General features: G+C 39.5%; 1 protein-coding gene across 1 annotated transcript in view; it reads left to right on the top strand.

Annotated features, from left to right (window-relative positions):
* cacna1da (calcium channel, voltage-dependent, L type, alpha 1D subunit, a) overlaps window positions 1-15340 on the top strand; it is a 504619-nt gene that overhangs the window by 209095 nt on the left and 280184 nt on the right. The window contains exons 8-9 of the mRNA XM_048606392.1: window positions 2983-3086; window positions 14491-14660. Coding sequence (XP_048462349.1) covers window positions 2983-3086; window positions 14491-14660 — 274 coding nt within the window. The remainder of the gene's footprint in view (window positions 1-2982; window positions 3087-14490; window positions 14661-15340) is intronic.

The following is a 15340-nucleotide window of genomic DNA, read 5'->3' on the forward strand; positions in this document are numbered from 1 at the left end:
GAACATTTATAGTTTCACCTCACTGTCACATCTATTTTAGCTGGAGGCCTCAGCTTGCAAATGCTACTAGCTATTCAATCACGGCAAGCATATCTGCTGAACAATTGCGTGACACCCATTGACATCCGTCTTTCTTGCAGTGGAAGGTGACACGTAACTGCAGAAAGCAGAACCTTATAGGACAAGCACATCTACATGCCCTTACTGCCATGGAAGATGGCACCATCACTGGCCAGCCACAAGGCTTAAACCATCGAAGATGATGGTATGTTCATACTATTTCTCTTTCTCAAATTCCATTAACCACCCCACAGCCTTATCAGAGTTATAACCTGTAGATAGCCTTACTTTCCCTATTCACTACTACCTTATTTGCGTGCCTTTCTCCTTTCAAATGAACGGTATCTTGGCTTGGCAATGGTGGAAGAACAGGAAGACAATGTTGAAGAACTATTGTCACTCACTCCCACACTCAGACCCTCCAGCTCATAGATTGAGCAGAAACAATATCTTCAAGACAGGATCTGCACACGTTGTGAGGCAGCAGGCATGAATGCCTGCAGCCAGGGCAGATGTCTAGGGTAGCACAAGTTGACAGCTCAGATGAAGACAAATTTGCACATTGGTTCTGCCGTAGATGAAGACACTGGACATTTTGTAGGGTTGATGAACATGCACACTAAATGTTTGGATTATTTGCAGGCCTATCAGAAAACCTACCATTGCTCTCAAGGAGCCTGGAGGAGTCTGGCAACAATTGGTAGAGAATTTTGCCTAGAGGATGGTGCCTGTCCTTTCCAGCGTGGAAACTCCATGAGAGCAGTTGCAGACGCAACTTTGATGTTCTGATCGCTGATGTGTCAGCTTTCATTAGAACACAGGCACAAGCCACCCAATGTCTGAAAGAGGCACTGCAAATTCAAATTGGAATGATTGAAGCTCAGCTTGCTGCCACAAAAGTTCTGAATGTTGTTATCATTAGCTGTGGATACTGGTGTGTAAAGGGACTTGAAGGATCTCAAGCAGTCCTGCAATCTGTCCTACGACACATTACTATGATTGCAGAGATGCCATCCTCTGGGAGTGGCAGTAGCATTGTGAAGCACGAACCTACTGTCTCAGAATGACAGTATTTGCTCATCCACCCTGTCATGCCAGCAATGCGCCCCCGGTGTTGCCTGTCAGACAACCAGCTCATGCTGTCATCTATGCCAGTTACAAAAATGCTGTCGCTACAAAAACAGATCAGACACTAGAAATTCTGCAGTGAGTAGCTCATCACCTAACTCCCCAAAACCTGTGCATCATCTATAAGTGTACAAGAAAGGAGTATGATAGAATATGCTCCATTGCCTAGTTGAGTGTGGCTCCAACAACACTCTCAAAGCTCCCACAAAGCAGCCCACTTGATCACCAGCTTATCTATCATCTTAACTGTTTACTTTTCTCACCACTAACACACTTTAGCAACACTGTGTAACCTGTGCAAGATGCATTGCAGGAGATTGCCAAATCTCCTTTAACAACTCCTTCCAGACCTGCATAGTCTACCAGCTAGAAAGACGAGCAACTGACGTAGAGAACACCAGCATCTGCAAGTTTCTCTCTGAGCACACTGCATCCTGACTTGGAATTATATTGCCATTCCTTCACTATCAATGGGTCAAAATTCCGGAGCTTTACCTTTTATCAGATGTACTGCAGCAGTTCAAGGAACTGAGTCACCCCAGCTTTGAAGGGCAGTTAGGGTTGAACAACAAAGATGGACCTTGCCAATGATGTCACTATCTCATGAATGACTTTAAACAAAAGTTAAATCACCTTGTCTGAAAGTTAAATGATGATTTATTTCAATAGTTATAGTCACGATGTTTCTCGATGATAAATGACAGGTTAGATACTAATTCATCCATAGGCAGTGACTGACATCACAGTCTTCCCACTGCATCTTTTTGGTGCATGCACTGGATACCCTCTATATCACCTTTCTGAGCTTTGAAATCAGTATCGACCATTCCAAAAGTTGGCAGCTCGCTACTTCCAACACCACTACAGAGCTAAATTTTGCAACCAATATATTTTTGTAAAAGATTAATAATTATATTAATTTTTGCAGCCAAACTTACCAGCCTTTTGTGGTCTGGTTGAAACTGCAGTCTCTGGTCCTACTTCTCTTCCAAAGTAGCATGCTTGTTTCCTTTCCGAGTACAATTGCTACTTTTTTAATCAAAGTTAATCACGTAATATTTGCTGAAATCAAATTATCTTTTGCCATTTTCCCCATATCAACATTTTTTTGAGGTTTTGTTTAATGTTTCAAACAAATTAACTATACTTCCTTTTGTGATATCATTTGCAAACTTACGCACCACTTCTTTTTACTTTGAGACTATAAAATTGATAAATTCATTGAACAGAAGCGTTCTCCAATAGATCATTTCTGTTTACTTCCAGCCACAAGCACAGTGTGAATCATAGGTTTCATAATAGTGACAAAGGTAAAGATGGATTTCAACAGCTTGAATATGTGAGCTCACTCCATATCTATAAATGTCATTACCAATAGGCAGAATGTGGATATGAAGCACCCTTCTCGGGAAGTACAAGCATGAATACAAGTAAAGAATGTGTCAGAATATCAGTTTCCTACTTCAGAATGTAAAGATTCATGATTTTATTAACTTTTCTGGCTCAGACACTTCTAAATGATCCAAAGTCAAACATATCTGTGTGTTTTCCATTTTGAACTGCAATTTGTGTACAGTTTGCAAATATGTATGAGTTATCAAGTTACTTGTGTAAGTTTTTAAGCGATAGCAGAAAACTATGAATATAAATACTACCTATAAATACTAAATGTAATAATAAATAAATGGCTTATCTATTGTACAAGGATCTATTTTGTTTTAAATAGTAACTTTTATAGCTAATTTTAAAAAACCACCTTTGTGGCTGTGATATAACTTGCTGTCATCTTTACAGATGAATGATGCCATGGGATATGAATTACCTTGGGTCTATTTTGTCAGTCTCGTCATCTTTGGATCTTTTTTCGTTCTTAATCTTGTACTTGGTGTATTGAGCGGGTAAGCTTCCACTTCATTTTGCCGGAATGCAAAGCCCTAAATCCAGTTACCATGTTGGACTTCTGGAAAGACAGAAAAAATTTTGTATGATGGTTCTGCACACCAAAGGAAAATTATGTTAGTGAACAACTAGTTCTCATTAAAAATGTAATCTTTCCTAATTATTATTTTACATTACTGTCGGAGCAAAAAATGAATAAAATTGCAAAAACCCTTTAGGTTGATACAGATTACCCAAGGACCAAAGTGACTGGCTGAAGGGCTTTGCCATATTAAATTTCATAATACCATAACAGCCCTTCTCCATTTTTTCAGGTTAATGATGCAGTTGGATTAGAATGGCCATGGATATATTTTGTTAGCCTAATCATCCTTGGCTCATTTTTTGTACTTAACCTCGTTCTTGGTGTACTAAGTGGGTAAGCTGCTGAGTTATATGAACCTGCCTCTGTTCCATTAGAGATGCTTGCTCTTATTTAAACAAATGCTCTTTGCATGCATTTTGAGAGATTGTGCATCAGTTTTGTTTGTAGGTTGTTTTTTAACGGGTGAGCATGCATGGTACAGTGAATTGAGAGCAAGCTGTGACACTGTTTAATCTGAGGTAACAAATACCTATTGCTTATTATGAGATAATGCATCTGGAACAGTTAACTGCATGTTATCTTTAAATGTAAGATATCTATCTTTTACATTAAACTTTGGTATTTCCTCTTTCCTGGGATCTTTGATGTACAGTTTGCTGTGTGCGAGTGTTTTTTCTTGGGCTGAACATTGAATTATCATGTTTTCCAGCTTTGAGCGAATACAGCATGGCTCTTCAACTCCATCCTGGAAAGAATTAACTTTTTCAGTTCAGCTTCTTACTTGATTTATTTGTCTGATGTTCAGTGTCCTTTTATAATAGATCTACATGATTGAGAGATATTTTCAGTTTATGATGGGAAATATTTATTTATACTAGAATGGCAATCCTATGATAATGCATGTACTATTAAGAAGTAACAATTATTAGAGTATTGGATTGAATTTTTACAATGTACCCAATTTATGTAGCACTCATCTATTGTAAGAAAGGGGAAGGTTTCCTTTGTGTTTTATGAAAGAAGCAATAATTAACCATTAATCTGTTTATTAAAAATCACACTTTTTAAACTGGAGTGGACATGATGGCGGTTCAAGAAGGCAGCGGAGTAGGACGCTTCAGTCAGAGCTGGTTTTCCATGTCCGTTCTTCATTTTTTTTCCTCTTGGTTCTTTTCTCTTCTTCTTTCTTGGCCCCCAGTGTCGGCTGCTGGCATCCAGTTGATTCCTGGCCTCCTGTGGCGGCATCCCGGCCTTTGTGATGACCTCCTGTGGTGGGCTTCTGGCCTGGCATGACGATTTCTCTGCCTGGTGTAGTGGTGTCCCACGCATAGGGGGCAGTCTCCCAGTGTGGTGTTCTTTCGTCCCGGCATAACAGTCTGGAGCAATGTCCGAGCCTCGCGATCCTCAAGGTGAAGTGCAGCACAGTCTGGAGCCAGGACAGACTGGAGGCTAGGTGCCAGCCTGGTATGGGTTGGAAGACAGCTGTTCTGGACTTTTATTTCTGCAAAGCTGGACATTTTATTTCTCTATTTTCTAAGGTCTTGTAACTAAAGAAGCTGTACCTAGGTACGTTTGTAAGCTGGCACTGTAAGTGATGACGTATGAACTTTTCACTGTACTCACTGAGTGTATGTGACAGAGTTAATTACGATCAATTCACAGATGAAACTTTTCCCCATTATAACTTTATATTTTAAAGTAAGTTTGTAAATAAATGGGGTGTGGCTTTTAGAAATGTAATTTCCCATAGTGAATGTTACAAGTTAAAATTAGATGCCAAAGATGCCGTAGGGGCGTGGTAGGTAGTTAATGAGGTGGGTTTGGTAAGGTGGGGCAAGAAACTTCTCTCTGCCTAACAGTGAGAAATCCTCCAAAAAACTCAATGCAACTCTTTCCTGAAGAAGCGTCCCGACCCAAAACGTCAACTTTCCTACTCCTCTGATGCTGCTGGCCTGCTGCATTCCTCCAGGTCCACGCTGTTTTAACAATGCAACTCAAATTTAGCTTATAAAAGACATTGTCCATAGTGCATTTCAACAGATGGGAATTTTTTCTTCAAAAATGTTTAAATCATCCTGAGATTTTCTTCATGTTCGCCTACTTCAGAGTTCACACATATTTGCTTTATGACATGGTAAGTCACATCTAAGTAAACGATGAAAAATGTGAGATAACTGAGAGAAGAAAGAAACAAACTTGGGAATAAATTTTACTTTTAGTAATGTTCTCCCTTATTTTCTTTTCCAGAACGTCCATGCCATTTGTCTTAACTAGTTATAAAGAAAGCTATTTCTAAATTTTCACCAAAACCATTTTATAGCTGGTCATGAAAGTTTTGTCCTATGCTTCATATCTCACTTCATATTTTCCAGTGATGAAACAGTTAAATTCAAAATGTAGCCTTTGAAGAAATGTGCTGTTACCCTATTTCTGGCCCTTGTGAAGCAAGCCACTGAAGGCAATCATGTTGTGCCACTGTGTCAGCTTTCATTCTCCAGGACTGTTAATTATCAGAAGACTTAAGCAAGAGGATTTTAACAAATTGTGTATCAATTTGCTTTCAACAAATTATTTTGAGCAAGGATTGTAGTAAGCCAGACTATACACTGTACAAAATGTAAACTGTTGATTGAATGTTTAATGCACTGTTTATTGTAGCAATTTGTTTTTGGGTCTGTCTATGGATTAGAGTGAGGACTTTGGTAGTATCTGTTCACTAAAGCTATTACAAGCAATGCACAATGGATGAATAAAGATGTTGAGGTTCTGGTCAAGAATAAAAAAAAATCATATATTAGGTGTAGATAACTGGGTTCAAATGAATCTCTTGAACAATATAAAGAGTACAGGGGCATTCTTAAGAGGGAGACCAGGAAGCCAAAAAGAAAAAAATGACATAGCCTTGGCAAATAAGGTTAAGGATAATCCAAAGAGATTCTACAAATACATTAAGAGCAAGAAAGCAACTAGAGAGAGAGTAGGGTCCTCTAAAGATCAAATAGGTTATTTTTGTGTTGAACCTCAGGAGATGAGAGAGACATTAAATGAATATTTTGTATTAGTTTTTACTGTGGAGAAAGAAGTGGAGGCTACAAAACTCAGAGAAATAAATATTGATGTTTTCTAAACAGTTCACAATACAGAAGAGGAAGATGGTTAAGTCTCCTGGACCTGATCTAGTGTATCCCAGGACATTGTGGGAAGTTAAGGAGGAAATTGCAGGGCCCCTTGCAGAAATATCTGTATCATCTATAACTGCGGGTAAGGTCCCAGGAAACTGGAGAGTGGCTAATGTTCTGCCATTGTTTAAGAAGGGATGTAAGGAGAAACCTAGGAACTATAGACCTGAGTGTCTGACTTTGGTGGTGGGTAAGTTGTGGATGGTTGAAAGGTGAGATTTATATGCATTTGGAGAGGCAAGGAATGATTAGGAATAGTCAGCATGGTTTTGTGCAAGGGAAATTGTGTCTCACAAACTTGATTGAATTTTTTTGAGGAAGAGGAGTGATGAGGGCAGAGCAGTAGACATTTTTTACTTGAACTTCAGTAAAGTCTTTGACAAGGTTCCACATGGTAACCTAATTAGTAAAGTTAGATTATGTGGCATCCAGGATGAGCTTGTCAATAGGATGTAAAATTGGCTTAATGGCAGGAGACAAAGTGATGGTGGAGGGTTGTATTTTGGACTGTTACCAGCGGTGTTCCACAGGGATTGGTGGTGGGGCCACTTCTGTTTGTTATTTACATAAATAATTTAAATGAGAATATAGGAGGCATTGTTAGTAAGTTTGACGCCAAAATTGGTGATTATAGTGGACTGTAAAGAAGTTTATCTAAGAATACAAAGACATTGTGATCAGTTGAGTCAAATGAGCAAGTACAGAGGATGAATGGCGGAGCAGGCTCGAAGGGCTAGACGGCCTACTCCTGCTTCTAGTTCTTATGTTCTATTAACCACTGCATACTAGCTTTAATGTAAGTGAGCGTGATGGGAGATTGGGTTTGTTGAAAATACCTCACATCATGTCAGGTTTGTCGCTCCTCATCAGTAACAAATTCACATTGAGAGTCCAAAGCAAAAAAGAATACGCGTTTAGTTGTAATATCTGATAGTTTATGCAACAAAAAATTCCAGTCCACGGACCTCAGAAGCTAAAACTTCTGCAAGCCTGCTTTCCACACACCAGCTACCTTCAGCTCATAAACTGCCCTAAATGTATTTCAACTTACTTCCAGCATTTAGCACAGCAAAGATCTCTTTAAAGGTCTAATTTTTTACAGTGCTGAAGCCAGACCTGTTTGAGAACAGGTCCTGAAGTGACTCTGTGCCCCAAGTCTCTTAAAACAAAGTCAACTGCATACTTGAACACCTATAATGCATCATAGTTGCATCACATGATTATATATTTATGGTTACATGTGTACATATATCTATTTAGAAGCTTTTAAGTGACTTTAGCTCTGAGATGCCCTTAAGAATTGGGTAATGCTTCTTTGTAGACTATGTTATCAGAGTTGAATGCTGTTCAATCTCAACATGGTGAACCGCCTCAGATTATATAAAAGGTGAATCCAATCAGAATGGTTAGGATTGCCCGACACCGTGGGACTAAACTTCTCACAATTCTATCAAGGACAAAATTATTGAGTTAACTCTACCTACGAGACTGAGGAAGAGGAAGCAAGCTGAATAGGATTTTTTTGTTATTCACTCGGGGATGTGGGCTTCACTGGCTGGCTGAGCATTAATTGCCCATCCCAAATTACCCTTGAGAAGGTAGTGGTGAGCTACAGCCTTGAACCTCTGCTGTCTGTTTGGTATAAGTATACCAAACTGCTGTTAGAGAGGAATTCCGTCCCCGCAATAAGAACCAAAAAAGAATCCCCCTCGTCCTCACGTACCACCCCACCAACCTCTGGATCCAACGCATCATCCTCCGACACGTCCGCCATCTGCAATCCGACCCCACCACCAAAGACATGTTTCCCTCCCCACCCTTATCTGCTTTCCGGAGGGACCACTCTCTCCGAGACTCCCTTGTCCGCTCCACACTCCCCTCCAGCCCCACCACACCCAGCACTTTTCCCTGCAACCGCAGGAAGTGCTACATCTGCCCCCATACCTCCTCCCTCACCCCCATCCCAGGCCCCAAGAAGACTTTCCACATCAAGCAGATGTTCACCTGCACATCTGCTAATGTGGTATACTGCATCCGCTGTACCCGTTGTGGCCTCCTCTACATCGGGGAAACCAAGCGGAGGCTTGGGGACCGCTTTGCAGAACACCTACGCTCGGTTCGCAATAAACAACTGCACCTCCCAGTTGTGAACCATTTCAACTCCCCCTCCCATTCCTCAGACGACATGTCCATCCTGGGCCTCCTGCAGTGCCACAACGATGCCACCCGAAGGTTGCAGGAACAGCAATTCATATTCCGCTTGGGAACCCTGTAGCCCAATGGTATCAATGTGGATTTCACAAGCTTCAAAATCTCCCCTCCCCCTACTGCGTCCCAAAACCAGCCCAGCTCATCCCCGCCTCCCTAACCTGTTCTTCCTCCCACCTATCCCCTCCTGCCAACTCAAGCCGCACCCCCATTTCCTATCTACTAACCTTCTCCCGCCTCCTTGACCTGTCCGTCCTCCCTGGACTGACCTATCTCCTCCCTACCTCCCCACCTACACTCACCTTTACTGGCTCCATCCCTGCCTCTTTGACCTGTCTGTTTCCTCTCCACCTATCTTCTCCTCTATCCATCTTCTATCCGCCTCCCCCTCTCTCCCTATTTATTTCAGAACCCCCTTCCCCTCCCCCATTTCTGATGAAGGGTCTAGGCCCGAAACGTCAGTCTTCCTTCTCCTATGATGCTGCTTGCCCTGCTGTGTTCATCCAGCTCTACACCTTGTTATCTCAGATTCTCCAGCATCTGCAGTTCCTACTATCTTTAAAAAATTGTGAGTTTGGGCCAACAGCAGGAAATGTTTTGTTGGGCTATTATCTACTACTATTGCTTGATTAACAGCAAATTTTAATTTCACCTATGAAAAGATTTGGGTCTGGGTTTACCTGATCCACTGTATTTAACAGTCTTTTTTTTTGTGGAGAAGGCTGCACAACTTTCTAAGCATGATATGGGGTGATACCCGCTGTAGTGAGTGTAATGAGGTCAGCCAGGTAGGCCTCACAAAATGAATTCCCTGAGTGGGGCTGTTAATCTGTTCCAATCGGGGAGCCCTGCAGGAGTGTTAGACATCTTGTTCAATCTGAGAGGTGGTTGTGAGGGAGCTGGATCTGTTCAAGGACTATCTACATGTAAATAAGGCTGACTTGAAGATGGAATACTGGCCTCTGTGGAGTTACTTCCCTCTCGTTACAGGGAATCATCCCACTTAATTAAATGTTGAATAGTGAGGCAGTGGACTTAGGCTTAGAACTTCCATGGGGTACTGCTGAAGTTTAACACGTTAAATGCAAGGAGCTCCCAATTTAGAGGAATATTTTCCCCTTCAATTTTTCTATTTGGTCATATCTTATCCATTTTGACGTCTGCTGAAATGAAGTGGAATGATTGTGCTTTGCTTCCCAATCCAGCCTCATCACGAGTCTGCCCAAGGGTATCGAGGGATATTTGTGGACTTTCAACTTCCTATTCATTGTTTAATTGCCTGTGGTCATTTATGACCTGGATGTGTTAAGACTATAAAGTTTTGATTGTCCATTGCTTGTGTGATTATTTAGCTCTATCTGCTGCATGTTGCTTTGTCGGTTTCAGTATGCATGTATTCCTATGTTGTAGCTTCACAAGGTTGATGCCTTGTTTTTTGGTGGTTCCTGATGCTGTTTCTGGCATTCCCTCCTTATATTCTTCATTGAACAAGGGGTAGTCACCCAGTTTGGTGGTATTGTAGCGTAAGGGATTTGCCAGGCATGAGTTTACAGATTGTGATAGCCCACAATCCCTCATTGCCCAGTTTTGAGCACCAGACCTAATCAATATCTATTCCATTTAGCATAGTCGTAGTTCCACGCAAAATGATAGAGGATATCCTTAATGTTGAGATGGGTCTTTGACTTCACAAAGACCGTGCAGTGATCACTCTTAGCAGTACTGTCATAGATAGGTGTATCTGTTTCAGGGAGATGAATGAGGGCAAAGTCAAGTAAATTGTCTTTTTCATAAAAACCTAAAGAACTGCAGATGCTGTAAATCAGGAACACAAACAAAGTTGCTGGAAAAGCTCAGCAGGTCTGGCAGCATCTGTGAAGGAAAAAACAGAGTTAACGTTTCGGGTCCGGTGACCTTTCCTCGGAACTTTTTCATCTTGTTCATACCCTCACTGCCTACTGCAGGTCCATTCTAGCAACTATACCATTGATTATGTTGTTGCCATTGATTATTATTGTCACTACTGAGCTGCTTTGCTCGATGTTGAAGTCCCCCAAACCAGAGTATATTCTGTGCTCTTACCATCTTCTGTGCCTCCTCCGATTGGTGTTCAGCCAGGAGGAATATTGATCCATCAGCAGAGGAAAAGGTTTGGAGAAGGACCTCAGTGAATAGCGAGACCTACTTTGAATCTCTTAACCCATGAAACTTAATGATTGACAAATAAATAGCAGAATGGCTAAGAAATAAACAAGGTGAATTTGAATAAAAGCAATACGCTGCAGCTGTAGGAAACCTGAAGTAAAAACAGAAAGTGTTGGAAATACTCAGTCAGTTAAGCAGCATCTGTGGAGACAGGAACAGAATTAACTTTGCCGGGCAAATATACTCTCTTCAAACTGGCTTGAGTTGAAACTTTAACTCTAGATCTCTGTCCATAGATGCTGGCAGACATTGTGAATTGAAATGCTTGGCTTAGAATAAAATCAGGTACAGAAGGAACAACAATGAGAGGGAAAGCAAGATTAGGTTAAGAAAAAGAAAACAGGAAGGAAATGTCTGAAAAGAAATTTTAAATATTTAATTTTTAAAGTTCTCTAATACCAATGCACTATTTGAAGAAATGAGGCTGAACAATTTAAATTGTTCACTTACTGAACCAGAACTTGATAGGCTGTCATTAATAATTATATTATGAGAAAAGTATTTAAACTATTAATTACTGGACTTAATTTTCTGAGGCAAGTTTAATGAGCAATTAGAATGTTTTTTTGAAAATAATGGGAAAGTTTCATGCAAGGTGCTATCTGTGCATTTCAGATGGTGGAGCAACAGCAATTCTAGAGATTGCAATGCTGCTTCATTTCTTCTGCCCTGAGTTTACAATTGAAGTCTGACTGTAATAACAGCACCTATCGTTCACATGCAACTATTTTTCATCAAGTTCTAGCCATTCTTGTTTGTACATCAGTATTTTTACCGTGTAGGCAAAATACATTTCAAGTCGGAAATTAATAGTAGTATGTTAAATCTCCGAGTTAATTAGTGACCCTGCTGACTCTTGTAGAAGTATCAATTAAGTCAACTAATTAATCAGGGCTTTAATTAGCTGCACAATATGTCTAACCTAATTGCATTAGTTTTATCCAAGTTCTAAAGATTTCCAAAAGATTTTTAATGATTTTTGTTGTCACTATTGCATTTATTAACTGTATAGATTACCTAAACTTTCATTTTGCACAAAGGAAACACTTAAAAACAGTTTAGGTACTGCATTCTTATCTCCGAGTTAACTGCAGTGTCAAATATTGATGTCACACAAAACAACTTCATTATTTGGATTGAGCATCTTTGAATACGTCAATTCAGCATTTTAAAATATTTATTTTATTTCTTCGTATCCTTTCCTTTGACGACAAATGGTTATTCTTGATAGCAACTACTTCGGAAAGCTAATAAAACGTTATTGTTTATTGTGAAGGGACTAGAATGCAAAAGTAAGGCGGTTATGCTTCAGTTATATGGAGCATTGGTGAAACCACATCTGGCATGGTGTCCAGTATTGTTCACTTTATTTAAGGATGGATGTAAACATTTTGAAAAGTGCTTAACTATGGATCCAGCAGTTCTTTTGTTCCCTTTACCGATGGACATCCAAACCCTGGGAAATACAGTCTTCAGTGACTAAGTCTGAATAATTACTCAAATCTGAAACATTTATTAGCACAAATTTAATAACTGGCTCACTGCTTGAGAACAGCTTATGGGCCCACCCTGTAGTAGCCCTTTTAAACCAGAAGCAAGCAGGTTTGTAGAGATTGGTGTTGGGATTTACAATTTTAAAAATTTAATCTCCACCGTTACCCACCCACGTTGGGTGCTTAAGATCACCCTGCTGATTTCTGTCCCATTGCTATGATAACAGACTAAGTGCCAGTAGTGTTACAAATTGGGTAGAGTAATTGTGAAGTGGAAGGCAGGAAGCTAAAATGTATGGTTCCTTTAAGAGATTTGTGCTTTGTTTGTACTTAGAAATTTTTAAGTGAATGTCTGTGAATAACAGTTAAAGTTGCCAGTACAGAGTGCCTCAAAATGTGAAAAAAGGTGCATCAAGAAAAGTCTCACAGGTGGAAAGTAAAACAGCAGTCTTCTTTTGATGTTAATGACAACAAGTTTGAATTCATCCAATTAACCTAACCGAAGTACCTAGATACAGAAAGCCGATTGAATTCAAATCTGATGCTGTTGACAACCTGAAACCAATCATATTTTAAGAATCTGATTATGTCATTGGAAAATCTGAGAGCCATCTGCCAGAGTTAGCACCGTTTAGCCCCCAGAGAAAGTCTATCTAATTGATCAAAGGTACCATGGTATTTTAACTTAAAAGTCCTCATTGAAGAAATTATAGAGATAAAACATTCCTGACAGCAGAATTAATGGAAGAAAAGTGTTTGTGAAGAGAGTAGAGAGAACAGAAGATTCCAGAAGACAGCCTTGTGAACTTGGAAAGATTAAGTTATAATTTATTGCTGCTTATTAATTGGGTTTATATTAGTGGGGCTTATTTTTATTTGAACAGCATTCCAGTAGAATTTAGACCAGTTAGGAAGTAGTTAGTAGTATAAGGGGAAATTGTTAGTTTGTTAGTAATTTTGTTAATTTCTTCATTGTTGGGTTAAATAAATTGTTTCTTGTTAAATGTAAAGTGGTGATCAGGGATTTTCTTTCTTTTAACCACTCTTTTAATAGATTGAGGGGAAAGATGAACTTCTCTGGGTGTTTTGGGGGTAATTAATAGAGGGGAACCCCTACTTCTGTCATAACAAATTGGGGCTTGTGTTTTAGTTTAATTATCAGAGGGGTTTGGCTGTTCCCCGTTGTAACAATAGCAAGAACACTTAAGTTCTTCTATAGGATGGAAGCTTTGCTGACAGGGCCAGCATTTGTTGTTAGTCCTAAAGTTCCCTGAAAAGGTTCAGGTGAATCACACATGAGGAAAGCTATCTGAAATGGCAGTCATCATTGGACTTTTCTATCTACTTGCTAGTTAACACCTCAATAAGCCATTATGAAAAAGTCAGGAGTTTTCCATATTTCGCACTTCAGAGTGATGCAGGTGCCAAGATGTAAAAATCCTGATATTAATGTATTTTTGAAAGTTAAGTTCCAGGCACAAAGGTCCACATGCAACCTGCTGCTATTTTGGAACTTCGTTTAACTTCTAATATTCTTAAAGATGTGCGAAATCATCACAAGACTATCAAGAAATGAGACTAACTGAGATTTATTTAAAGATGTGTAAGTTTGGCATAGGTCATGGATTTTGGCCCTCTATGTATAGATGCACTGGATGGAGTTTGTGCAGAGGATCTTGATTTGAATGGGCAACATTTTGTGGGTATTTGCCCTACATGTCGCAGGATTTCATCCCAGCAGTGGTATCCTGGATATTGTTTGGAATAAATGCACCGTGATTTTCGGAGTGCTACCATACCGTTGCTATCCATGGGAATGAAAATTGACTGCCACTTTGGTTTTTGGGATTGTAGTCACGAGATAAAAATGTTAGGTTGCCTCCCCAAAGGATGTTACTGAACCAGTTGCATTTTGACAATAACTCTTTACTTCTTTTCTGTTGCTAGTCTGCAAATTTATTGATGTATTTGGATTTCAGTTCCTCTGGCTAAACGTGTAGTACCATATTACTAACCTACCATACTATTGTATAGATTAATTGCTTGTTACATAACCAGCCCGTGAATACACGAAAATTATTCAATTTCTGAATATTTACATATCATTTGAGGTTTTTTATTTAAGGTTAGCAATAACAATTAATGATGAAGTAACAGCAATTTTAAGCACCTTTTCTCTATTTCACCATAATTTTTCTGTCTGAAATAATTCTTAATATGACAAAATTTGCAGTGAATTTTCTAAGGAAAGGGAAAAGGCGAAGGCCAGAGGAGACTTTCAGAAACTACGTGAGAAGCAGCAACTTGAAGATGACCTCAAAGGATATCTGGATTGGATCACTCAGGCAGAAGACATTGATCCTGAGAATGAAGAAGACATTGAGAGTGCAGAGAGACGAAATCGTATGTATCTTTCTTTATCACTACAATAGGAGTATAAGACTGATAAAACAATGATCTTAAACAAATATTTTGTTTAATTTATTACCTCTTGAGGTTTCAAAAGTTGCATAAAATTTATAATAGTCTTTGATTTATTAATATAGGAATAACTTTCTGGCATTACAATAAAATTTTTGCCTCATGCAAACCTTGACAGAGTTAAAATCTATGTTCCTGGCAGGAGGTGTAGGTAGCAGGAAATCAGAAACTTAGCCAGTCACTCTTGTGTTATTATCCCAGCTGATGTTACTGCTCGACAAGTCAGACACCAGATTGCAATCTTGACAGATAGATCATGCTTTGTTATTTACCATGGTGGCCTTCAACTAGAAACAAGCACACAATGCTGCAGGTTCATTTTTAACAACAAAACAAAAGTTTATCACTCAAATAATATAGAGCAAACACCTCTATTTACATAAAGCACAAATGTGAAAGATTTGAAAACAAATGGGAAAACAAAATCCCCCTCTCCCAACGCCGTTTCTTTACAGTGTTCAAATACCAGAGAGAGCCTTTCTCTATCACATCTGTAAATTTGACTTAGAGATAGTAGGAACTGCAGATGCTGGAGAATCCGAGACAACAAGGTGCAGAGCTGGATGAACACAGCAGGCCAAGCAGCATCATCTGCTCCTATG

The sequence above is a fragment of the Rhincodon typus genome, chromosome 16 (assembly GCF_021869965.1).
Source record: "Rhincodon typus isolate 14 chromosome 16, sRhiTyp1.1, whole genome shotgun sequence".
In the NCBI taxonomy this organism is placed as follows: domain Eukaryota; kingdom Metazoa; phylum Chordata; class Chondrichthyes; order Orectolobiformes; family Rhincodontidae; genus Rhincodon; species Rhincodon typus.